Source organism: Gobius niger (genome assembly GCF_951799975.1).
Source record: "Gobius niger genome assembly, chromosome: 20".
NCBI lineage: Eukaryota > Metazoa > Chordata > Actinopteri > Gobiiformes > Gobiidae > Gobius > Gobius niger.
Window position 1 is genome coordinate 15,325,003 of NC_136871.1, and position 24,478 is coordinate 15,349,480.

At 41.7% G+C, this 24,478-nt stretch overlaps 2 protein-coding genes across 4 annotated transcripts in view; both read right to left on the reverse strand.

The window, feature by feature from the left end:
* arhgap46a (Rho GTPase activating protein 46a) overlaps positions 1-12,806 on the reverse strand; it is a 38,629-nt gene extending 25,823 nt beyond the window's left edge. For both annotated transcript variants that reach the window (XM_079578240.1, XM_079578239.1), the window contains exon 1: positions 12,677-12,806. In XM_079578240.1, the coding sequence (XP_079434366.1) occupies positions 12,677-12,690 (14 nt within the window). In that variant the 5' untranslated portion in view covers positions 12,691-12,806. The remainder of the gene's footprint in view (positions 1-12,676) is intronic.
* Positions 12,807-13,250: 444 nt separating this feature from the next.
* The window catches only part of sulf2a (sulfatase 2a), a 45,386-nt gene continuing 34,158 nt past the window's right edge, over positions 13,251-24,478 (reverse strand). The window contains exons 5-21 of one of the 2 annotated variants that reach the window (XM_079578252.1): positions 24,093-24,262; positions 21,737-21,887; positions 21,355-21,530; positions 21,151-21,279; positions 20,989-21,045; positions 20,749-20,878; positions 19,333-19,540; positions 18,744-18,999; positions 18,570-18,666; positions 18,229-18,323; positions 18,093-18,152; positions 17,842-18,011; positions 15,676-15,818; positions 15,414-15,522; positions 15,279-15,312; positions 14,826-14,879; positions 13,251-14,505 (exon numbers count right to left, since the gene is read on the reverse strand). In XM_079578252.1, the coding sequence (XP_079434378.1) occupies positions 14,475-14,505; positions 14,826-14,879; positions 15,279-15,312; positions 15,414-15,522; positions 15,676-15,818; positions 17,842-18,011; positions 18,093-18,152; positions 18,229-18,323; positions 18,570-18,666; positions 18,744-18,999; positions 19,333-19,540; positions 20,749-20,878; positions 20,989-21,045; positions 21,151-21,279; positions 21,355-21,530; positions 21,737-21,887; positions 24,093-24,262 (2,070 nt within the window). In that variant the 3' untranslated portion in view covers positions 13,251-14,474. The remainder of the gene's footprint in view (positions 14,506-14,825; positions 14,880-15,278; positions 15,313-15,413; positions 15,523-15,675; positions 15,819-17,841; positions 18,012-18,092; positions 18,153-18,228; positions 18,324-18,569; positions 18,667-18,743; positions 19,000-19,332; positions 19,541-20,748; positions 20,879-20,988; positions 21,046-21,150; positions 21,280-21,354; positions 21,531-21,736; positions 21,888-24,092; positions 24,263-24,478) is intronic. The other variant, XM_079578253.1, reaches the window with a different exon arrangement.

The following is a 24,478-nucleotide window of genomic DNA, read 5'->3' on the forward strand; positions in this document are numbered from 1 at the left end:
TATTATGAGCACAGTGAGCTTTAGTTTGGGCTATGTCTGACCGACTGCAGACGAAGATGAAAGTCCTCCTAACCTCGCCGCCTTCCTCCAATATTATTTTTGTATAATAGGAGCCATAGGCGAGATGCCCATAAGGTCTAACCCTCGTGTCCATGTGCTGTGCGCTGAGAGGCCATCTGCTCTGATCCCTCACACCAGGCTCACTGCGCCAAACTCTGCAGAATAACACGCTTATCCCACACGAGAAGAAAGAGAGATAAACCCGAGAGCTACAACTTAACAGTATTTACTTCAGTACTGGCAAGTTTGACACAGTCTTGGTAGCACAGAAACACCCAGGACACAATGTTTCTGAGACAATGATACAGGAAATCGCTGCACTACTATTGATCTCAAATCGATCGACACCTCAACTACTCCAGCTGTGAACGCTTCCTCAAACTAGGAGGACATTCTAAGTATACCCTGTATGCGAACACTGATATAGAAGAAGGCCCCATGTTACAAGACGACTCCCGGAGTGATTAGATTTGCAACACTTGAAGGGCGGGAAGCTTTGCAAATAAAGGAGCATTGTGCACAGAGGCCAAACAGTCAATACCACCCTGCACATACCAGCGCCTTTATCCTTTTAGCTCTCAGAGAGAAGGCATTCCCGCGTTTAGAAATGGATCAGTGTTGCATTCCTTATCTCTAAGCCATGCGCTTGCTATATAATCAGCAATGCCCCGCTTCTGTGCGCTACAAACCATGTCTCTTAGGACTCGTGAACTGAAAAAAAGTAGCTGTTGTGTTTTCGTAACAAATTCCTCAACAGTGATGCCACGAAAGAAACCAGTTAAAAGGTTCAACCGAGCGCGACAGACAATAACCTGAACGTCCCAAAACAGGAAGACGGGGTTTGAGGGTCAACTGCGAAGGCCGTGCCTGGTGGAGTGTGTGGGGTGCTCCGATTGCATAAGAACTCTTCCCTTTAGGCAAATAAACAGCATTTAGAGCTGAGAGCCGGCCTGCTGGGCTGTGTTGACACAACCAGATAAGCAGGAAGAAGACCGACCTATGGAGAGCATTGGGGATTCACGTGTTGGATCATCAACACATGAGGAATACTAATATCTAGTGGTAAAATAACAATAATATTTCTGCCCCTAATGAAAAGCACACACAAGTGGTGTTGCTCTATACAGCAAGTTCCTCTATAGAGATAGGGGCTAATAAAAAGGAACAAGAAACAATATCATCACCAAATTATCATTATTGCAGTATTCAGCGATGCAATATCCATATGACAAGGTCTTCATTCTGACTGAGATTTACCAAAAACACTAACATATAGTAACTTAAAAGAATGCCTAATTTTGCTTTTTAACCAAGTTTTCCTATTTTTAGAACCAACTTTGGTCTTCAATATTTTAAAGTCTTGCCACAGTTTCAAAAAACCCTTTCTGTTTACATTTACTGCAATGTTTCATGTTTAGTAAAACATTTGGTAAAATATTGCTATCAGAATACTGAAGGCCTTTAACAAATAGTGCATATTTCCCTCATATTGTGCTGTCCTATTAACATAATAAAACTATCCCCATTAAATATGAAGTAAAATGTAAATCAGATACTAAAATGGTAAACAATCTAGAAAAATGCCGTGAATAGATTTCAATCGAAGTTATTTGTTATCGTTTATCAAATTATATTGTTAAGCAATAATTACTCTTAGTCTTCTGAATGTTCGCCAGCAGCATCTGACAATGTTTCTGCCTTATGCTCCAAGAAGTGTATTGATCTAACAGTCTGGACCAAAGCAGGGCTGAACTCTCCAGTCATTCTGTCTCTCAAATGTTCATAAATGGTTTGGTATGCGGCGTGCACCCCTTACGCAAAGTTTCATGTTTTGTATTGATCTAAAATTAACTTATTGCTCATTCACATTGTGCAAATAGTGACTTGTTTTCTAGTTCTGTGGCATCCATGGCAATTCTCAAGAAGGAAATTCAAATGGGCGCTTCTGTTTGTTCCAACACAGAAACACTTTGTTCTCCATTTGGGTCAAGAATTCGATTCGATCTATGTTTACGTGAGACACATCACGAAGAAAAAATATTTTAAGTTGGTCAAAAAGTCAGTTGAATAAATCATCAACCAAATCATCAAAAAATCATCAACCAAATCAGGTCTAGTTTGATTGATACCTGTTAGTTTTATTCTCAGGATTGTTGAAAAAAAAAAAGTGTCTGTGATTTAGACAAATAATTTTTATGTCAAGCCACAAAATGAGGAGCCAATTTAGTTTACTGAAACTATAAAACCGAGTCAAACAGAATGATTTCCAAATGGTACTATTCGTATGGACTATGTCCAAGAGCCTTTAGAAGTCATCTTGTTTTTATGTTTTTATCCCCACTGCTCAACTTTATTAAGACTTCAAAAGCTTTCTGTGGATTTTGTCCTAGTTTTAGCTTCATTAAAGAACCTGGACCCGATTCTTGGAGAGGAATAAAACTGATTTACAGTAAAGAATTTTTATCAGACCAGAATTTTAACAGTCATTTTAACAGTACCACCTCAAAAACATCGCTAAAATAAAAAAACATAGTGTCTAAACTGGACTTGGAAAGATTAATTCATGCTTTTGTCTCCAGTTGGTTAGACTATTGTGACGGCCTGTTCACTGGCCTTTCTAAACGAGCTGTTCAACAACTACAGTATATTCAAAATGCTGCTGCTGGAGTCCTGACCAGAACCAGGAAGTACGACCACATTACTCCAGTGCTCCGGTCTCTACACTGGCTTCCTGTCACTCAGAGAATAGATTTTAAAATAGCTCTGCTAGTTTACAAGTCTCTTCATGGTCGGGCACCAAAATATAGGTAACGTGGTACAGCAGTATGAACTTTTCCTAATGTCTGGTCTATAATCCTGTAAAAACAAATACTCCAACAGTGGCCGATTTTATTTGAACTCTTTAGGTGATTCAATCGTAGTTTTTGTCCCAGCCTTGATTATCTGCCGTTAGCATTAGCATACTGTTGCTACCCGCGGCATTTTGCGTGGCGATCAAAAATACAATTGCAGAGGTTAAAACTAACTCCGTGATTGAATTCTCCAGGTTCTGTGCTTCAAGTTGAGGGGGGGAGGGGGGGGACTCGTTTTAAAGCCCAGACTTATGGGAAGGGAAATGGGAAGGCTCTATCATTTTTGTTCCCGGAGATATCGGCTTATATTGAAGCTAGATTGGCCGATGGCCGATATTGTAAAATACCCAAATATCCTTCAGTCAACCTCCAGTGTTTTCCGTTAATTAAACTGATGCTAGTAACAGATGAAAATAACAGTTTCATCCGTCAGCAGCATTTTACTGTCAGGCCCAAAAATAACCGTCAAGAGAGAGAGCCGTTTCCCAGAGCGACGGAAACAACAGAATATGGTTCATGGAATCTGCCCCATTGTCGCAAACCAAAGCCAAATTGTAAATGGCACTTTTCCCAGCGACGGTAAACACGCAGCACTGGACAATGCACTCAGTGGAAACGGTGCAACGTATGGCCTCGTGTCATTGTTGTCCGCCTTGGGGATTACAAACACATGCCGGAGTGGCCGTTGATTTCATTACAAAGATAAACGGACAGAGAAAACAAGATTGTGATCTGAGGAGTAGATCTGTGAGTAAACCGTAGCGCCAGTGTGAGATAATAAATAGGGACGGCAGCAATAAAGATGCACGCTTCACTGGTGGCGGGGCAGTGCTTTTATCTCCTACTTCCGCACATGTTTTCCATTGTAAAAACTTCTAGATCTCTCTTGGCGCAGCGTGAATTGAAACCACCACTGAACTGAAACGGGAGATTTTAGGTTAAAGCAGTACTAAGTAACTCGTGCCCCTAGAGGCCATAAGCGCCTCTGCAGGTGTCGTAGCATGTCGTGGTTTTTTACTCATTAATTGTCCGTGAGAGTAAACACTACGCTGACAGAAAAGACAAAGGGGGAGAGAGATATCGTACATCCAATTACACAATGGAGATTTTTTTTTTCACTCAAACTTGGCTGTAAATACTGTTTAAGTGGTGCGAGCCCGCAGTTAGCATTGCCCGTTAGCCTGTTAGTTTCTTCTTTGTGATTCTATTAGTGTGTATTGGGGCCTCCGACCCAGAGGCAGCAAAAAGTTGCAATTGTGGTTTTCTGGCCAGAGACACAAGGGGGAGATGAAAGACCCCCCTAATCTCCCCATTAACACTTGTATTACCCCCAGGGACTACGGAAAGGATTTATTAAGGTTAACAAGTTACTTAGTACTGCCTTACATGTACAACGAGTAGAATTCTTCAGAACAACTTATCTATGACCAAAGATATGAAGTAAACAAGTTATTTTGCTGATAATTATTATTTTCATTTACTGATAGCCTACATCTGTGTTTTGGTTCTCACGTTATTTCTGTAGTTCAATGTTCAAAACACACTCTAGTATTACGTTGGATTAAGCCTCTCATGAAAACAAAATTAAAGTTTGATCTATAGGAGGAAACTACCGCGATAAATACTTTTATTGAAGACCTTTAACGCCACAGAAACTATCTCTAAAAACTTAAAAATAATAGTTAAGCTTTATTTGGAAAGTACTTATCCCACAATGAACATGAAATACAATGAGATAAGTGCTTTGGCTACAAAATTTAGTATTACAGTAGAAAAATGGGAGGGAAAATGCAAATAAATGTACTGTCGATAAATATTGAGCCCAAAATGGTATTGTTCTGTCATTTATTGAACGATAACCTGATATATAGTAGTAATTATCTGGCAGCCCAACGTTGGCCCGCCATTAGCTTTGTTTCGATACGCTTCTGCAATGTATCAAGACTCATTTCCATCCAGTGTTGCATAATTTCTCACCAAGATCTTGCATGAATGATGGGAGTCGGCCCATTGCGAGCCTTTTGATTCTCAATGGGGTAAAGGTCTGGCCAATCCATAAGTGAGAATAATCTAAAGGCTCTAACGACACAATCCAGCTTGCACTTTTTTTGCAAGTGCTGGCTGCATGTCCCACGTCTAAACATCACGGAATCAAACTTGTGGCCTGCCTTTTAAGTCCGGTATGTACCAGAGTCATATAGCCTGTACGCACTTAACCTTTTGGAACAACTTGCACTACCATCAGAAGTTAAACCTGGGTGAGAGTGAAGCCAGACTCCAGAGGAACCGGCCACTGTGCCCTTTTCCACTGCCTGCTCTCGTATGGTAACCTCTAACCTTATCCAACAACAGCCTATTCTGAGCCGCTGCCTGCGACTGTCCCTTGCGGAGTACATTCACACAGGGCCTGCCATTCATCTCTGAAACCTTAGCACTCTGTTCGCAGGCATAGCAACAAGTGCCTGCCCTGGCCGCGGCATAGCTTATACTGACGCCATAGCTCCCTTGTCCTGGGATTAAACAGGTTCAAAACATTTTACAATATACCTATAGAGAAATCAAAAGTAATGTGTGTTTAGCAAGCTGCGGCCTGTGCCTCACAAAAGACCAGTTGTTTGATAATGTTTGCAATTCATTTTAACTGCTAGGCAACCGGCTTATCTAAATATGGTAAAAGAGTGTAGGAGCGACGATGAAGCGCCAGGCAGCAGATGCAGCCGCTGTGACTAAGCAGGATCATGACACTAAAGCTGGCACTAGACCTGCTCAGCCAAGTGAAGAGGGCAGCTGATGTAGCACGAAAAATGGAAACTCACGCTACAAAGACAATCTATCCACAGATGAATGAAATGTAGGCTACACTGAGAGACCTAAACAATGACTCAAGTCTGATTCATATATTTGTGATGTATTGTGCCAGAGAGAAGTTAAAATAATATAAAAGATGGCGGCTGAAACATGTAAAGGTAAAAGATCTTTAACATCTCTAATCTTAGTGTCTGGCAAAACTAACCTAAAAAGTGATACTAGAATATAAAAAGGTTGGATAAGATAACACCATAAAAGGAAATGCAGACTTTACATGTATTGTATGGTTTAGTAGTCACTCAAATGTACTCACAAAGGAAAGGTTTGTTTGTTTTTCTACTCAAGTAAAAGCACTAATACGTCAATATAATTGTACTCAAGTAAAAGCCTTTGCAACACAATATGTTCATCAACATTCTCCTCATTTATAGAGACCTCACACTAAACCACAACAGCCTCCTAGAGTGACCCTGGTCTTCAACATGGGTCATCTGTGCCCTGCGCTCAGCACCAGGTTCCTGAACAATCCTATGCACATGTTGAGATGACAGAAAAAGCCCCGCACCTGTCCCGCACACATTCTTTTGGCTTTTTTGTTTAACACCTCCCGTTCCTGCCCTGTCACCAAGGTCAAGGGTCACTGGAATCCAACACACAATCGGTCCCTGTGTGTCTGCAGTAAATTTGACCATAAACAGTGTGTGGGTGTGAGTGGGGGGGTTTGTTACTGAGTAATAGACTTGTGCACTGCAACCCTCATAAAGTTAATTCAGGGGTTAGAGCACAGTTAGCCTGTACTTAACTTGTTGCCATACTTAAGCTATGATGTGCTTCTGTCGCAGCCTAACTCTACATGGTTATTAAACAATTCTCATCTCAAACCATGTTATTATGACGTTGAAAAATACTAAAACTACTGGAGAGGATATTTTACTGTATGCAAACGATGTGTCTGGTTTGCCTTAAACAGCAGCGGCAGTATGCAAAACTAAAGAATAATCTTAAAGCATTGCACGGAAAGTACTTCCTAGCTGCAGTTATCAGAGTTCATTCCTCACACATCCACTGGCACAGAGGGTCAGGGGTCATCTTTCATGACATGAAGCGTCAGGCATGATAGAGTGACTCATGAGTTCACCCAGAGACAGGGCAGAGGCGGCAAAAGAGAGATATGGGAGGGAGGGGAAGAACGGTAAGACACAACAGCCGGACACCACATGCCTGGCACCGAGCGGCCCGCGGATAGAAGGATCAGGCAGAGCCGCAAGGTGCACTTCTGAGCCGGCACTGTCACCGGATTCAGCTCCAAGAGACGGGATAAGACGCAAACAAGCTGTTGATACTGGGTGTGGCGATGCTCATCTGTGGAGTGGAAAAATAAGCCCCAAAGAGCTGAGTGTTCCTTTGGCTCTTAGTTCACAGAATAAGCAGCAGGCATGTTGTATCTTAGATACATAAGGAGATGTTTTGCTGGAGGGGAACAACATTTAATTAAGCTCATACAGTTCTCAGCTTCTTAGGAACACTCTGTCTGTAACATTATCCTATTTACTTTAGGTAAACACAGAAGCAATACCTGAAGCATTGCCAAAACTAAAAGTTACACCATTATCACCACCAGTATGTTCACACTTACAGTGTACTATCAATGTTTCCAACATAGAACAAAGATAATAAAAGTGTGCAATAAATAGTTAGTTTTGCTTGTGTCAAAACATAACATTTAAAAGTGGCATTTTTCTAAATTAAGTGCTGCCTCTGGTTTATCAGAAATCTGTGGGAAACGTTATCTTTTTGCAATTAAAGAACCATAATTGTTTAAATGAGTATTAACATGTTATTTGCCAGCTAAGGGTTAGAGTTAGCGTTACGGTTAGCAATCTCAAAGGGTCTTGACTGGAGAGCTTACCGCCTACAGTAAATGATGGTGTGATACCTCATTTAAAAGCCAAGACCTTCTATTTTCTAAAACTATGTGTAAGATCTGTGTGAGTGAAATTTAAATAACATTTGCAGTTCCTAACCCTAATCATACCTCTAACTCCTGACCCTAAACCCAACTCTAACCCGCTGATCAGGGTGGACGGCAAGTAACAGGTTAAAGGAAAGGAACGTTTGAGTTATAACGAGTGTCTCAGAGGGTTCAAAGTGGTTACCTAGCAAGGAATTCCACAAACATTACAATGCCTGTGAAATGCAGCCTCCTTTGTTCTATGTGATCCCATACAACAATACAGACTATTGTCAGATCAACAGGCGGACTTCACTGAACGAGCACCCTCTTAACCAATCAGGGGGGCGGTGGGGAGGGCTTTGGGACAAGTGCGCGAGGTCCGGGGTGACCCGCTTCAACAGCTGCGCTAATCCAGGACAGGAGACAGTTTCCCCTCTCTCTCTGACACTTGGATTAAACCGGATCTCGCAAGGTTCTTCAGCCACCTTTAACACAGCCACCATTTCCCATGCTGCTTTCCAAATGGCGATTTTACATGGCCAAAGTGAAACGCGTAAACGGCCAGAAAGTTCATCCCTGAATGCAGCCCAGGGCCTACCTCGAGAGTGCTTCCAGAGGAACGCCGTGCCAGTCTTGAACGCAACTTCAAAGCTTCTTGCGGTAATCCTCCTACAAATTATCCGCCGAAAAAAGTAGCGCTCTGTGATTCTTGTAAAAGGGGTATTGTCTCATCTGGTGGCTCAGTCTTCTCCCACAGAATGCTGGGAACTTCCGGCCTCTCTTCTTAATTCTGCTCTGGTGATTACCCCTCACTGGTTGGCTACAGGAGTAAATTGCCTTTTATAGACGCAGCATTGGCCAAACATGAGCCCCGTTCTTTGCCCCAAATCCACCCCTTTTTCCTTTCTGGTACAGCAGCATGAGGGGGACTTTTCAGGTCAGAGAGACGAGGGGGAACATGTGCAGGATGATCAGGGTGTTTTTAGTGCACACAGGCCACCCTTTCTGTCCGCTACACCAGCTGTCAGTGGCGGGAAGAATGGGGTCACTTATCCAAACATCACAAATGAATCAATCCACGGAGATGTAGCTTATGATCGTCTTCAAGTCAGATGATCTAAGAGAGGGGTCAGGTTTGGCTCAAACTGGCAAATGTGCACCCGGGTGGATTATAGAATGGGCTGCAATAAAAGGAATAGCCAAGTTCTCATAATAAATAAGCAAAGTGCACTTCCACTTCGCAGCTGTCCATCCTGTGTTGTTGCATTCTCACTGTGTGCTTCCATTTCCTTTTACGTAGCACTGCAGGCCCGGTTATGGAAAAATGCCTAATTGTGATTTTGCGCAAACAATTGGGAATCGCAAACCGTGGGCGTTCAATTCGCCATTTCCAGTCGACATTACGTGTGTAGCCCAAAGACAAGCTAAAAAACATGACTGACATAAGGGCTTGACCGTCAGAAACAGCTTCACGCACCGTTTTGTGTCGTGTCGGTGAAAAAATGAAGACGTCGTCACTCCTCTAAAACTGTCTTCACCGACTACTGTGAACGGGAGGAAGCACGTTTTCGACAACCACCGGGTACTCACACACAGCAGACCCTTCCCCCGAGCCCCTTCTTGCTGACATGACAAACGAGGGTGAGCCTAATCCCAGCGCAGTGTAACGGGGTTAGCCGACAGGGTCAGCGCCGGGCCAAGGAGCCACACAGGAAAGAGCTGTCTACAGAGCCTCTGTCGGTGTCTAATGTCATTCACCCCTTGAGTCACGTGCACGAATAAAATCTAAATGGGTGAAAAAAAAAAAAAAGTGTATTTGTGTCCTGGCTACTGGTAGGGAGTTGCGGACACCCAGCGCTCCAGGATTAGACGCAGGGAGGTTGAAGAGGTTAACAACAGTAGGTCTTGTCTGGGTGGCCCTTTGGGAGGGAGGGGGGCAGTGGATTATTAGGAACATAGGGGTCAAGCGGGTATAGGAAGGGATATTTTTTGTTGAAAGAGGCAGCCACGTATAAAATAATAAGAAAAATCAACATATTGTATCTAAAAGTAACACTGTAGGTAAGATCTGAATGACATTGGTGGTGGTATTAAGTTTGGGGACGATACAAGTTACCACCACAGTTATATGAAAGCAAACAGGCTTTGATCCCTGTAAAGAGTGTATTATAATGCCATGAGGTGCGCAGGTGGCTGATGTGGTTGTGGAAGTTTATCTTTAATACAGGTGCGTGCGGTAAGCCACAAAGAGCAACACACATGAGAGATGAGAAAAAGGATTAACACAAAAGGTACGCGATCCGAGACCAAGTCAAATACTGTAATACGTGTAATAATATGTGGATGGATCATTTGGAGGACTATACCTGGCCTTGCTGAACAACAAAGCTTGGAGGGCTAATGTAAGGAGGCTGCACAAACTTAAGAAGTCACATATAAAAAATAACAACACAAGAAATAGGGGTCGGCCATATGTATCGTATCGCATATCGCTATCGTGATGTATACAACGGTCTGCGTGAATACTCGATTCTGATTGGCTGGAGGGTGTCCGTTAAAAAGAGATAATGTACACCTAGTCCGGCAACACTTAAATAACAGTTAAATCGCGTTCTATACGTTTGTTAAGTGGTGACGCCACAGCTCTACTTCCAGGTCCCGAGATGTGTGAGAAACTACTAAAAAACTCTTTAATACCACAGTCAATATTTCTGAAAACCAACATAGAGTTACTGAACATACTTATTTATCAGGCCCATTAGCCAAAAATGCTGTACCTACTGCTATAAAAGTAAGTCCGGGTTAGCGGAGATAAATGCTAACGGCGCAGCAGCTACGCTAATCCTGGAAGTAGTGACTTTAGTAAATAATGCTTTTATAGCAGTAGGTGCGGCATTTTGGCTAATGAGTCTAAGAAATAAGTAGGTTCAGTAACTCTCCGTTGAATTTCAGAAATATTATTCTCACATATTTGCCGGTATGCTAGGACGTGACATCACACTTAACAAACGAATATCACTCCACTGCAGCTGTTTCCATAGTAACGATAAACAATTGAGGTGGAACTAGTTTCAGGCAGGGGCGGACTGGGACTGAAAAACAGCCCTGGACTCTGACCAGCCTGGCCCAAATTAGCGTAATTGTGCACTTCCACAAATACATATTTTAACCTCTTACCTCCCGCCTTAACATTAACGAGTGCATTTTCCCCAGTTCGGCTTTTTATTATTGTTTCTTTGATCGGTATCATCACCAAAAAGAACGGGAAATGTGGTCGTAGAAACAGAAGCAAAATCATTAATATAAATAATAAATAATAATGGTCCCAAAATTGAACCTTGTGGTACACCATACTCCACGGAATTCCTTTTAGATTCATGTTTTTTTTATACTTGGCTTTACCCAAATCTAAAAGCTTCTCGACTGGAGAGCAACAATGTAACGCCTCATTTGAAAGCTAAGACCTGCAAAAGTGATGGAAACTTTTCGTCACGTCGCCACATTTTTGTCATATTTTTGTCGTTTTTTGTTGTGTTTTTCGCACGTTTTTGTTGACTTTTCACCCTCTTCTTCTCGCTATTTTGATGCTTTTCTTTTTAGCTTTTAGATTTGGGTAAAGCTTGAGGCGGGACTGGTGGCCCTAGAGCCAGTGGCCCTTCTGTGCTCTTCCAGAATGGACATATGGCCAAATAAGCAAACAGTTTAACAGTTTAAGTTCGCGGGACCATGGTATAAGCAGGATAATGCCCTGTCCATTATCAGAATAACTGGACCTCCGTGTCGTCCAGTTATTTCTGATAATGGACACCTCGTTGTGTATTATCCTTTACATAATTTGATATTGTTGTAATTTTTTACATCGCTGTGGACACACGATATCATTTATGTCACGCTCAACTCCATCAGAGCAGCATAAACACTGTCAGGGGCCGGTGCTTAAAAAGTAAAATGAAATGAAGGATGTAAATCGCTTGAGTGGATCATATTTGCGAGAAAATTAGTATGGCACTAAAAAACAGAATGAGGCTGGTATTCTAAAGTAATTTGTCTGTTGTCAATTATATCGTCAATCGTGATTTATGTTTTATATCATGATCATGTCGCCCTGCCCTAATAAGAAAGACACAAGATGGACGATGCACTATCCAGTTCCAGAATGCCAGCTATATGAGAAGATTCTGGCAACACATACAGCAGGTTCAATTTAGGTAAATGAAAGTAAGTACCGCCCATGTAAGTCTACAATACAGTATATGTCAAAACTAAAATTGATTATAAGTCAAGTATGAGCCTGTCCAATAAGATCTTCCACATATAAAATGGAAACAGAAGGAAACTACAGCCAGCCTATCCTGTCAGACAGTAAAATTCGCCAATTATCAAACATCTGTTGCAATAGAAAGCTAAATAAAGTTTTAATACACACTCTGGGCAAATTCTGAGCTAGGTCAACATAAATGATGAAAACCACAAGAGCTAAAATCCAGAGTCCATTCAACTTTAAGACAGGAGAAGTCTTCAGTGTGGCTACTTTCCTTCACCACAGCAAAGAGAATACAGGCAGACCAACTTAGCACAGTGAAAAGTGTGGTTGGTAATTGGACATTTGGAAATGAGAGTCCATCATAAGACTGACAGTCAATTTAAAGACAGCTATATGAAAACACCATTAAAGGTATTTTGCTAAGTTAAAGCAATAATGTATGAACTGGTAGTAAAATGCTTCTTACACGTGCCAGCCAGCAGTGTGTCTCTAACAGCGACCATTTGAGCATGTTATCGTCAATTTGATACACTTTTCAGGTTCAAGCCTACAGAATAATGTGTTACAGCGAACACATACAAGCAACACAGTTTGAGATGATAAAAAGTTTGAAGCGAGAAAGTTCAGAGCGCAGACTAAACTGCGGGTGCCCAGGCGCGAGGAGCAGCGTGCTACCCCACACTTTAACGCCACTCCTCACTTAGTTTGGAGCTCTCAAGTCATGTAGAAGTTTCTTACCTTGTGCCAGCCATTTCTTTACATTGTAAACAAGACGTAATCAAGGAGAAAGGAGTTTTCTGCGCTCTCGAGCCAGAAACTTGTTGCGGATCACAGAGCAGAGCGCGTAGTGTGTGGACGGGACGATCCAACGATGGATGATCCAGTCTGGAGTCCCCGCCTCCAGGACTGAGTCATAAGCTGGGACAGGGGTCACAGTCTGCACCCACCCGCCTGAGACTGAGTCAGAGTCACTATTTTCATCTTGGTCATTTCATTGATTAGGTAATTTAAGGTAAGATTGGTCTACACACACACACAATAATTATAACAACCTAATAATAATAATAATAGCCTAAAATCTACTATGCTGATCCTCACAAACAAACTATGAATATTGTTCCTAAAATCATAAAATTTAAAATCAAAACACACAACAAAACTGAAAAACAAACACATAAATGTTATGTAGTTTATGTCAAGCCTCGTGAGCTCCACATAGAGCCTACACGTGGGGCATATCAAAGCGTAGCCTGGTTTAAAACAAGGCGACAGCGACACCTGCAGGAAAATAAAAGCATTCGAGACGTTTCCGTACTGGTGGTCAGACAACAGTTTATTATTCACATTTATCTATGGAAATATTTGCTAGAAAATCAAACACTAACAAAGGCGCAGAGCTAAAATTCACACTGATGAGCTTCACATCATTGTGCTGTCCCCCTGGAACAGGACTAGTATCAGTTATATGTACATCTCTTCTTCACAGTGAACCCTTAAGTGCTTTTCATGTGTGAAAGAATGAAATAACCAACATACAAGTAGCAAGCAATGAAATCTCTCAAGCTACATTTGTCCTTATAATTTTGTCAACTCATAACACATTGAGGTCAGCCATCGGCTATTACAAAAGTATTGTAAACATTAATATTCATTGCACAACATACATTCAAAATACATCCTGAACTGTACATGTACAGATTTAACTGTGTTTTCATCTGGTAGCACCATGTATAGCAAGCTGAACAACCTTTAATTTAACGTCTACAGTCGATGAGTATGATGTCATTTCAAAAAGGTTAGCTAAAGTAGCATTCACTGTAGGTTTTCTGGATGTGATGAAATACTTTGGGATTCTACCATTTAGTGATGAGTGTAGACATGTTCAGATGGAACTAACCATATGAGGATGGATAAAGGCAGGCAGACTCTAGCCATCTACTCCCACAGCTTCAGAAATGTTTAAATAGGACATTCATCAGTGTTATATTACAAAAGACTATGGCAAAACATCTGTCACACTTGGTCATAAGCAGTGTCTATCTAAATAGTATGTCACTGACACTTAACTAGATCAAGCTGTGGCTTGACGTTTTGTAGCAGCAGGGTTGACATACAGTTTTCTTTCATCCAGTTTCTCTTGATGATGAAGACAGCTAAGTAAAGCAGATATAGTATCTAGTATCTACAAGCAATACAGTGAAACTGAATGTATTGTGCCCACCAGAATGTCACAACCCAAATACTCTTGCGGTGGCAAATGCTGGAAATATCAGACGATCAAAGACATTTTATATGAGTCCCAATACAGTATTGACAAATGAGTCTTCAAGTTCTTTCTCAGTTCTAGGATCACCTTTCTCCTGGGTCAGGCTTTTAAAAATCTATTGGTAAAACCCAGAGTAGTGAGAATCAGTATCTCGGCTCATGGTCCATTCATCTGATGTGGTCAAGGTCCTTGGGATTCTCTTGCACTCCTTTCTTCTCTTTGCACAAAAAGAAGGCTATCGTTGTAGGTGGTGGAGTTTACGATGAGTAGTTAACCAACCCATCCTTCCCAAATCTGCCCTCTGTACAACAGAAAGTAAATGAGTTTATTGGAAACCACGGATTCAGATGTGGCATGTTTAAAGACTGGTAAGAAAAGTAAGAGGTGACTAGAACAGGACAGACATAAAGTAACACTGCAAAGCTTTTTAGAACAGAAATGTCAAATGGAAAATGAGAATTTGCAGGGTAATTACAAAAGCAGAAATAGCACAAAAGAAGGACTACAGTACTACAGTGAATCAGTATGTTGTGAGATGTGGTCTAGATAGAAAAATAAACATGGAAGGAGGAGTAAGGCTTGGCTAACTTAAAAGTGACAGATGGGTTATGACCCACTCACAGCGATTTGGAGGAAGGCTTCTTCACTTTTGGCCTCTTTCTGCGATGAACTGGCCTGAGGCATGCACAGCGAATACACACGCAGGGGAGACGCATGTGCATGGAGACACACAGGTATATACACACCAAACACATACACATAGATACATCCAACCCAGACACGCACAGCAGAGACAAGCAATTAGCCTTTGTTACAAAAAGGAAGCAATGTGTTACAAAAAAAGGGCAGCAGACTTGAATGTTAGCCTTCAGTGATTTGTGCCTCTGCATGCTAAAAAGCATTGGTCACAAACGTAACACAATGTACATGAATCTTATTTCCTTTGCTGCTGGGTGACTCGCAATGAACATAACGAAGAACACTCAGGGGGGACTGAAATTCCCAGAATTCATAACATGAATTCCATCTGTGGTGCTTGTAAAAAGAATCAACCAAGTTAAAAGGAGAGATTACCTGTATTCACTGAAGTAGTTCCGCTCTTTCCCTCCTAAAAGAAAAGGAGCGCATGTTAAGTTCATTCTGACATTACTTATAACTTTGTAATCAATCACCATTCCCCTTTGAAGCAGCTACAAAGACTGTGCTCACCCTTTTCTGGGTTGCATTGTTTATGCCCCTTGCAACCCCTCAAATCCATGAGCTGTTGATGCAATGAATTCAGAGTGTTGCGGTCTAGACTGCTGACAGCATTTATCAGCTACGGAAATAGGGACAAAATGTCAAGTGTAAGTTTGACAGAAAGGGGTGCATGCTTAATCAGAAGAAAAATGTACAAAAAAATTGATTGTTTATACAGACTTTGGTAATTTTCATAAGCTCTCATGAATGCAAAACTGGAGAGAGCAAATACCTGGTACGGGTCAGTGTTGATGTCAAAATACTCCAAGAAACCAGTGGCAAATTCACAGAAGAGGAAGTTGTGCGTATCATTGATGGTCCTCAGGCACCAGTAGGTGTTGTTATTGGCGCTGGTGCATGCACAGAATGGACCCACTGTGGGAGAAGAGGAAGGTTGGAAACAAGGTTACAAACAGTCTTCAGTATTTTACTTTAATGTTGTTTTGCTCAGGAAAATAAAATGATAAACTGTATGACATTGTTCTCAAAAGCAGTGGTTCTCAACTGATACTTTTTGATGGTAAGCCTCGATGATCAATACTTTAGTTTAGTTTATTTGAGATGTTCACATTCATGTTAGTTACAGAAGTCAGATCATTCCACAGTAATGGAAGCTCAAAAGGAGAAGCTGAAGTTAAAGCTTATGTGCACCTACCCCTGTATTCAATACTCTCAGTACTTGTGCATTTCACATTTGCATTCCCATTGGGAACTTAACTAATAACAACTGCATCTAACAATTTGCATTACATTGATAAGGTTGCCATAAAATATGCAAAATTCAAGTATATAATTTTCATACCCAGGCACACACAATGAGTTATGACTTACATCTTCATCAGAAATATAGATGCATTACAATTACAATTTGCAGCATTTCACTTGGTAAGAGCTTGTCAATTAACTTGAATAAACAAAACTAAAGAAATACTGTGCTTATGAATATACTATAATACTTAAGAAATATAGACTAATATACAGTGGGGAAAAAAGTATGTGGCCAAAATCCAATAGAAAGTCTATGGGAAACTGACCAAATACTTTTTTTCCCCACTGTAAGAGGGCCAAACTGCAAATTATTATCATTGTAAGTCTAAATTAATATTGTTATTTTCATCAAGTTTGCAGATGATGTCTTTCTGTTGGCTTCATCAAATCAGGACCTTCAGCGTGCTCTGGGGCGGTTTGCAGCAGAGTGTGAAGCGGCCGGGATGAAAACCAGCAGCTCCAAATCCGAGGACATGGTTCTCCTCTGGAAAAAAGGTGGAAAGTCCTTGCCTGAAGAGGAGTTCACGTATTTCGGGGTCTTGTTCACGAGTGAGGGACGGATGGAGCGTGAGATCGACAGACAGATGCGGTCGCTGTGTTGGACTGTTATGGTGAAGAGGGAGCTGAGTCGGGGCAAAGCTCTCTCGATTTGACGGTCAATCTACGTTCCTACCCTCACCTATGGTCATGAGATCTGGGTAATGACCGAAAGGACAAGATCGCGGATGCAAGAGGCTGAAATGAGTTTCCTTCACAGGGTGGTGTTGCGCAACCTTCGAGATAAGGTGAGGAGCTCGGTCACCCTGGAGGAACTCAGAGTAGAGCCGCTGCTCCTTCATGTCCAGAGGAGCCAGCTGAGCTGACTCGGGCATCTATATTGGAAGCCTCCTGGTCGTCTCCCTCAGGAGCCATGTACTATTGGGAGGAGGCGTCAGAGAAGACCCAGGACACACTGGAGGGACTATGTGGCTTGGTGTCACCTCGGGGTCCCGCTGGAACAGCTGGAGGAAGTGTGCGTGGACAGGGAAGTCTGGGCATCTCTGCTCAGACTGCTGCCTCCGCGATCCGACCCCGTGGGAAGAAGAGGGTTGGGGCTTTAAAAAGAGCCCATCCATGCCCCTCTAAGCCTCTGGGAAGCAATGTAAGGTTGCGTTGAAAATGTGTGCCGTTGCCGTGACAACTCACTAATGTTAATATATAGAGTCTTTGTCCACGATTTGTATATCATAATTATGTGATCATGTCACTACAATTTGAACAAGCCCATTGGATTCCTAGACACCCAAAACATGGGGTTAGAACCAAAATGACTTGTCTAGGATGAATAATAAAGGAGTAATAGGCATTTTAAGGATCTCGCCACCCTCTTGGACGCCATCTTGAAAATTACACCTTTCCAGTGGTCAGATTTTGGTAGACATTTAGTATGTTAATAAGCACACCTGATACTACAGAAAACCATTGAAAAAGCTTTTGTAGCAATTTTTTAGGGTCAAACCATATATGCAGCCGGCTATAGTAAATAGTTGAATGGATGGATTTTCATCAAGGGTTGTCATATGATGTGGGTCCAATCAAAAACCTGTTGAAAATCACTGTTATTGTACTTGTAAAGTGTGTCAATCCTTACTTGTCCAAAAGGGGGCAGTTTGCCAGTGGTGATTGTCGTGAGTGAAGCAGGTGAGCCCCGGCATGCTGCACGTGTCATTGTTCTGGAGCCGCTTGAGAAATTTACGCAATTTCTTCCTGCGTTTTTGCTCCTTGGCGAGCCATTGACTATTCTGCTTGGATGATGGAATTCTAGACAAAAACACGAAAATAACAAAATGGCATTTAGAAGAAAAAGCAAGTATTAAACAATGGAGAGGAAAGATGGTTTACCTCAGACTGTCGATGTATTCGGTGTTAAGTTTGAAATTCTCTTTACTTTTTAAAAGGTAACTTAAGAAAAAGAAAGAAAAGACATTGGTCAAATTTGAGATGATCTGTTAGAATCCAACATGCCGCTGTGGCTTACCTTGGAGTGTTACACTGACATTCCTCTGGTCGCACCTTTTTCAGATGACCTTTCACCTCTCGCAGATTCTTGATTTTGCTTTGTAGAGTCTCAATCTGAAATGATAAATACGTAAACAAGCAAGAAAAGATTATTTCTTAAAATAATCCTTCCAGCTTTAATACAACTTCATAAAGAACTGCCTGAATGTGTTGGTGTTTTCAGTGGGTGCTGCTACTCTCTTTAATCACATATTTCACATTATAGAGACTGCAAACCCTGCCATACACTTAATGGATCCATCTTAGACACGAAGAGGAAACAACATGATAAAATGTCCTTATTTTGTGCGCGGCTAGTACCTCGTGTTCAATATGCAGTTTATGGTCCTTCCACGCTTGGAGAGATTTATAGAGACCTCCATCGCATTTGACAGAGTCGTTCATCAGGATTGAACATCTGCAGGAAAAATAGAGTTTCATGTTACAAGTACATAATCTTTAGGATCGGCGATGTGCATCAGCGCTTACACACACCTGTAGGTCACCTTCAGAGCAGTAGGTGGCGTAAGTCTGTTGCCGCTGGTGGGCTTGGCTGTGACTTCCATTCCACTAAATTCATCATTGTCTTCCTCATACTGGAGCCTATTCTTCTTATCTTTGACCCAGCTGCTGTTCTTGGTGCCCAGTGGCCGGTAGCCCTCCTCTAAGTCCACAGCGTACAGATCACCATCCAGCTCAAAGGACACTGATCGAGCCCAGCGCTTCCTGGTCATTTTGGTGGATTTCATCTCTACACAAATATAGCAAAAGCGTAAGTCATTGGTGAGTAAAATAACACTCCTTTACATAACTACAAAACCTATAATAACAGCAATAATCAATGCAGGGCTCCAAACAAAAGTCATGCATGTGTATGTATTTGTCCACTTGGGGGCAGCAGAGACACATCACTCTCACGGTCTAAACTTTCACTAAGCAGATATTTTGGCTTCAGATTAATGGCTTGTTTTGGTGAAGCTTGAGCCACTGCAAGGACATTTTAAAGTGAGGTACGAGTGTCACTGTGAACAGAATGAAACCTATTATTAGTCACCGCAGGATGTGAGTGACGGGATGAACTTACTCTTCTTGGTGAGCAGTCTCTTCCTTTTAAAGATGGATGCTTTAAAGGGCACGTCGGCGCAGTTACAGTTGGCAAAGTTGGACGTTGGGGACAGCTTGGAGCCACTGCTGGCCATCAGGGCCTGCATACGAGGCGCATAGAGGCTGGCCATGCCCTTGCACTTATACAGCCTCAGCTTCCCAGTCGGGTCCTCCACACACTGCCACTTCTAAAATTCAAAACACACATTCACTAGGAGCACAATAATAACTATAATGATAGTATACGATAAATACTATATCGACTTATTGTGCAATAAAAACAGATAAACGATACATTTTTGGGCTTGATATTTATCGTCTGTACATCTATTAGGATTTCCCCCCTATTCTTTCGCTGTAAAACTTGGATTTTTAACTGAAGCAAATTGAGTTTCATTATATTTCATGTTTATCGCAGCTTGTGTGGTATTTTAGGACATGATGCACTTTAAGAACAAAGGTTTACTGTCATTGAGAGTTAATAATATCGTTTATCACGATACTTTCCTGCCTCAATATATATCGTTATAGTGACAGGCCTAGTTTTTGCTATATTTTACTAAAGCGTTTCAACAAAGTTTCAAGCAAGTTGTTTGTTCATCAAATTGTGTCAAAACAGAATCAAAACAAGGCTAAAATAAATAAAAAATATTGACTAAAACTGAAGTAAAGCCCATTTTTCACATAAATCTCAGTCAGATGGAAGGCCTGTGTGTGTTTTTGATACACTGAGGCTTCTTGCGATACGAATATTGTGCTACCTAATATTGATAATGTTGTGCAGCCCTAGTGAGGACATGTACCTCCTTGATTAAAACAATTCCGTGTTCTTTTTGTTCCACCCGCTCTTGAAAAGACTCAAAGGCGAGATTAATCCACAGCCAAGACTCACCAAATGTTTTACTAAGCTGTTTTTCTTTTTTTTTAAGCATTTCATTTATTTCCTCAAATCACAAATTAGTTCACACGCCAGTACGCCTCAGTTTGAAGGACTAAATAATAGACTTTGAAGTCAAATTGCACCCTCTCTTGCTCTGTGACAGCACATTAGTCTAAATAAACTATCAGCCAGATTCCAAATTGTGCCTCAGCGTGAACCACACTCCATGTTGTACTCTTGAAATATTAATAGCCACCACTTCTCCACTTGTGCGGTAAGAGAGGATGTTGAGACTTCACATTATGAGCTCTTTTCAGCATCTATTTTAAAGTAGTTACCTCCAGCAAGTTCCCAGTCTTCTAACAGACTTAACAGTGTGTTGGATCAAATGCATAGTGCCAAAGAAATAACGACATCCATTTTACTCAAGTAGCATTTCTGTTGTGTTACTTTTACTTTCACATAATTTGACGCCGAGTCACACCCAATACATGTTGTGTGAGCAGAATGTGATACCTGTCCCGGCTGCTGGCAAGGCGTCTGGTACTCTGCCTTCTGGCACAAGTCCTTTACCCGCTGATATTTCGGCAAGAAGTTTTCCTCCTGGGCCATCTCCTTTCCGTCATCTCGTTTGTGCGGAGGCTTCCTGGGATTACAAGGATATCTATTCAATTTTGCTGTCAGGACAAGGCAGCGGCAACAAGATGGTGCCTTGAATGTGAATGTGTCTTTCTGAAGGTCAATCAATAAATATACCCTCTCTCCACAAGGAACGAGTCTCGCCAGGTTTTAGGCTTCTTGTTTATCTGGAACCTGGAAAATTGTGAACAGGTACAAAGTCTCATCATAAATATACACGGAAATGTATATTTGAAGGGCATTTAAAAAGCTATGCCTGGTATCTAATGCATGCTGTACCTATTGACAGGCTTCTCAGTGTCCAGCAACTTGAGGATAGATTTTCCGTCCATTTCTGAGGGAATATCAACGCCGGCCATGTCCAGCAGAGTAGGTGCCAAGTCAATGTTTAGCACTAAATGAGGGTTTCTGTTGTACCAGAGAAAAACAATGTGAATTAATTTAAGAGAAAATAATGAATGTAAAATGTTGTATTTGACTTACATAGCACCTTGCTCCACGTTCGGGCCCCGTACATAGAAAGGTACTCGGATGTCAAACTCATAAGGCATGGATTTGCCCTTGACCAGTCCAAACTGGCCGATATGATAGCCGTGATCAGATGTGTAAATAATGTAAGTGTTATCCAGTTCTCCGGTCTCCACCAACATGTTGTACACCTATGGGAGGAAAGGATCCATTAGCATTGCAAGAGTAAAAAGGTTATTTTATGTTTGCTCAAGTTTCTGCTCTCCTGTGGCAGCCTAACGAAGAGGGATTGAACAATTTACCAAGTGTGTCACTGAATACATTAGACAGTCCCAGTCAGAACAGGCACAGATCTCTCAGGACTTGAGAGTGCTCTATTTGCCGCCGGTCGGCCTACCTTCTCTACACTGTCATCCACCGACAGCAGTGTCTGCATCCTCCTGCGCTGCAGCATGTTGGTGAACTGCATGTGGACAGGCTTCATGGGCCCAGTGTACCGCAAGATCCAGTGCTTGTCCGGGTTTGGAGCATAGTTGTAGCTGGGTGTTCTAAAAGCATTAAGGAAAATAATCACTTTACAAATAAATAACAGAATATCACTTGAAACAGCACTCAAACTTCACTCACACTTAACCACAAAACGTTTCTTGAAATAAAGTTCTGTTTTTGTACATTTGGTCACACAGAACATAGTGAGTGCACAACCAGGATTTACAATTCCTTGTTTGCTTTTTCTTATCTTTTACCTCCTCTTTCTGTGCTTTGTGCCTAAACAGGACTTACAGAAAATGTGCAAATGCTAAGCATTGCAATCGATGGGTTTGTCCACAGTGAGAGCAGTTTGATCAATATTTAACTTCCAGCTATATGGAAGTTTAATTATTTAAGAATAAACAGGACACAATATCTAATGAGATCTGGAGAGGGAATGTATTTAACTTTTAAAGTGAATCGATTTGACTTTAAGAAATGCTAATGTCTCAAAGCCGAATCCACTCTGGCAACTCTAATCGTGTGAAGATATGTCTTCAAGGTGCCAAGCAGGGTGGAAAGTTTATCACCAGTCCAGTCCCAACTTTTACTGCCTTTCTTTCGTCTCATAGTAGATAAGACCAGCAAAATAGCCAGCCACCGAGCCCTCACAAAACGTCACCCAGGGGAGAACAAATGTATGGAGAAGGAGCAATTAAAAGTTTGTAAAAAGACATCGAAGCAGGGTTTTCAGAATAAAGCTTGTGTGGCACAGGTTAATGATGCTGGGGGATTATTTGAAGCAGTAGGAGGGAGGGATTGGAAAGCTGGAGGAACATGGCAAAATTGCAGTCTCATTACTGGCCCAGGATCTGTCTCTGGAGGCCAATACCAGGTCTGCCATTAGGCAGCAGCACTTGACAGCAAATCAGGAGCATGGAGAGTTAGAGAAAAAGACCGGAACACTATGAGAATGCCTTGCATTAAATCATTGCCTATGCATTAAACATACATCAGTCATGCCTCTTTTTCACCCGCAGCACAAACAAAATGGCACAAATTAGCAGATCTCATTATCCCATAACAGCAGCACTAATATGGACAATACAAGAGCCAAATAAACTGGAGGGTAAGGCTGGCTGTGAGAGGAGGGTTCATCTGCCAGCAGCTCACTGCAGGCAGCAGAGATAAGATCAAGCTCTAGATTATGGAATTTGTGTCATTCTGGGTCAAATGAAAGACAAGTGTGTAAGAATTTAGCAAAAATTAATACCATTTTATTTATTTATTAGTTTATTTGGTAGGGACAGTACATGTTAATGAACACACCACTCCAGATTGTAGCCGTGGGCTAATTTGCATCCGCTGTCCCACACTCGTGCTCTCAAACACAATCGCATTCATTCTGTCCTATTGCACGTGTTTTTAGTGGTAGGGGAAGCCGGAGTACCCAAAGGAAACGTACGAGGACACGGGGAGAACATACAAACTCCAAATAGAACTTGTTTTGGGTCGTGGTCGCGGGCCGTAAATATTGTGAAGGACTGTGGCCTAATAAATAAAAACAGCTTACACTTATTGCACTTTATCAGCCTGTGCCACATGTTTCTCAAAGTGCTGCACTCTGGTCATTGTTCATTCACTTTACACTCGATGGCGGTAAGTTACTATTGTAGCGACAGCCGCCCTGGGGCAGACTGACCATTTACCACATGGCTATAATATGCTGTTAATATCCGCCACGTGTGGAATTCTTTCCTTTTTTAAATTCAAGCTTCCCCCCAAGAGGCTGGAGTGAGCATTCTGGCTATTTCTTTAAATAATCATAACTCAGCACAGGAATGGGCGAGAGACTTACCTTTTTTGACATACTCAGAAATTCACAGTCTACAAAAGCCCACTTTAAATCATCTCGCATGTGGCCTTGTGTTTGACACATGTGCCCTAGTGCCACCACTACTATGCTCATTACTGTTAACTTCCAACAGATTGAAGTCTAATCTCACTCTTCTCAAACCTTCTACATAATATATAAAATATAATATATAAGACCAGTGCTCAGTCTCAAAGACCAAACTGATGATGACAGTTGGATGGCTGTTGAAACGTCTTAACTGATACAACATCAAATCAAAACAAAAAGTCCAGTTGAAATATTACATTTTTGAAGCTTCTACATAATATGCATTTCTGACTAACATTAATTCAATTCAAACTTTATCAAGGACACGAGTGCGGACATATGATTGTCACTGCTTGGTAGGCAGTATGCAGGTACTTACATGTGCTGTGATGCATTGGGGAAGGCAGTACTGTACTGAGGTGCCGAGTCCTCTGGGCCGTGTGGGGCCACATGGCTCAGGACCATCATGACGGGACGGTGAGGGTACATCCTTTTGGACATGCGGAAATAGTTGACACTGTCGTTGGTAATCACGTCTGTCAGGTAATCCTGTGCACAAAACAGACCTGTCAATCAGGCTCTCAGTCAGAATAATGGCCACAGGCGCAGGTGTCAAACTATCAACTATCAGTGTCATATGATCAGCACTGACATAATAAGGACAAGCTCACCACAGGCAAATTACACTTAAACCTCAAATAGAAGGAAAACTAAATCTGCCTTTACTTGTGTACAAAATTATTTTATCACCAAAAAGATACAATT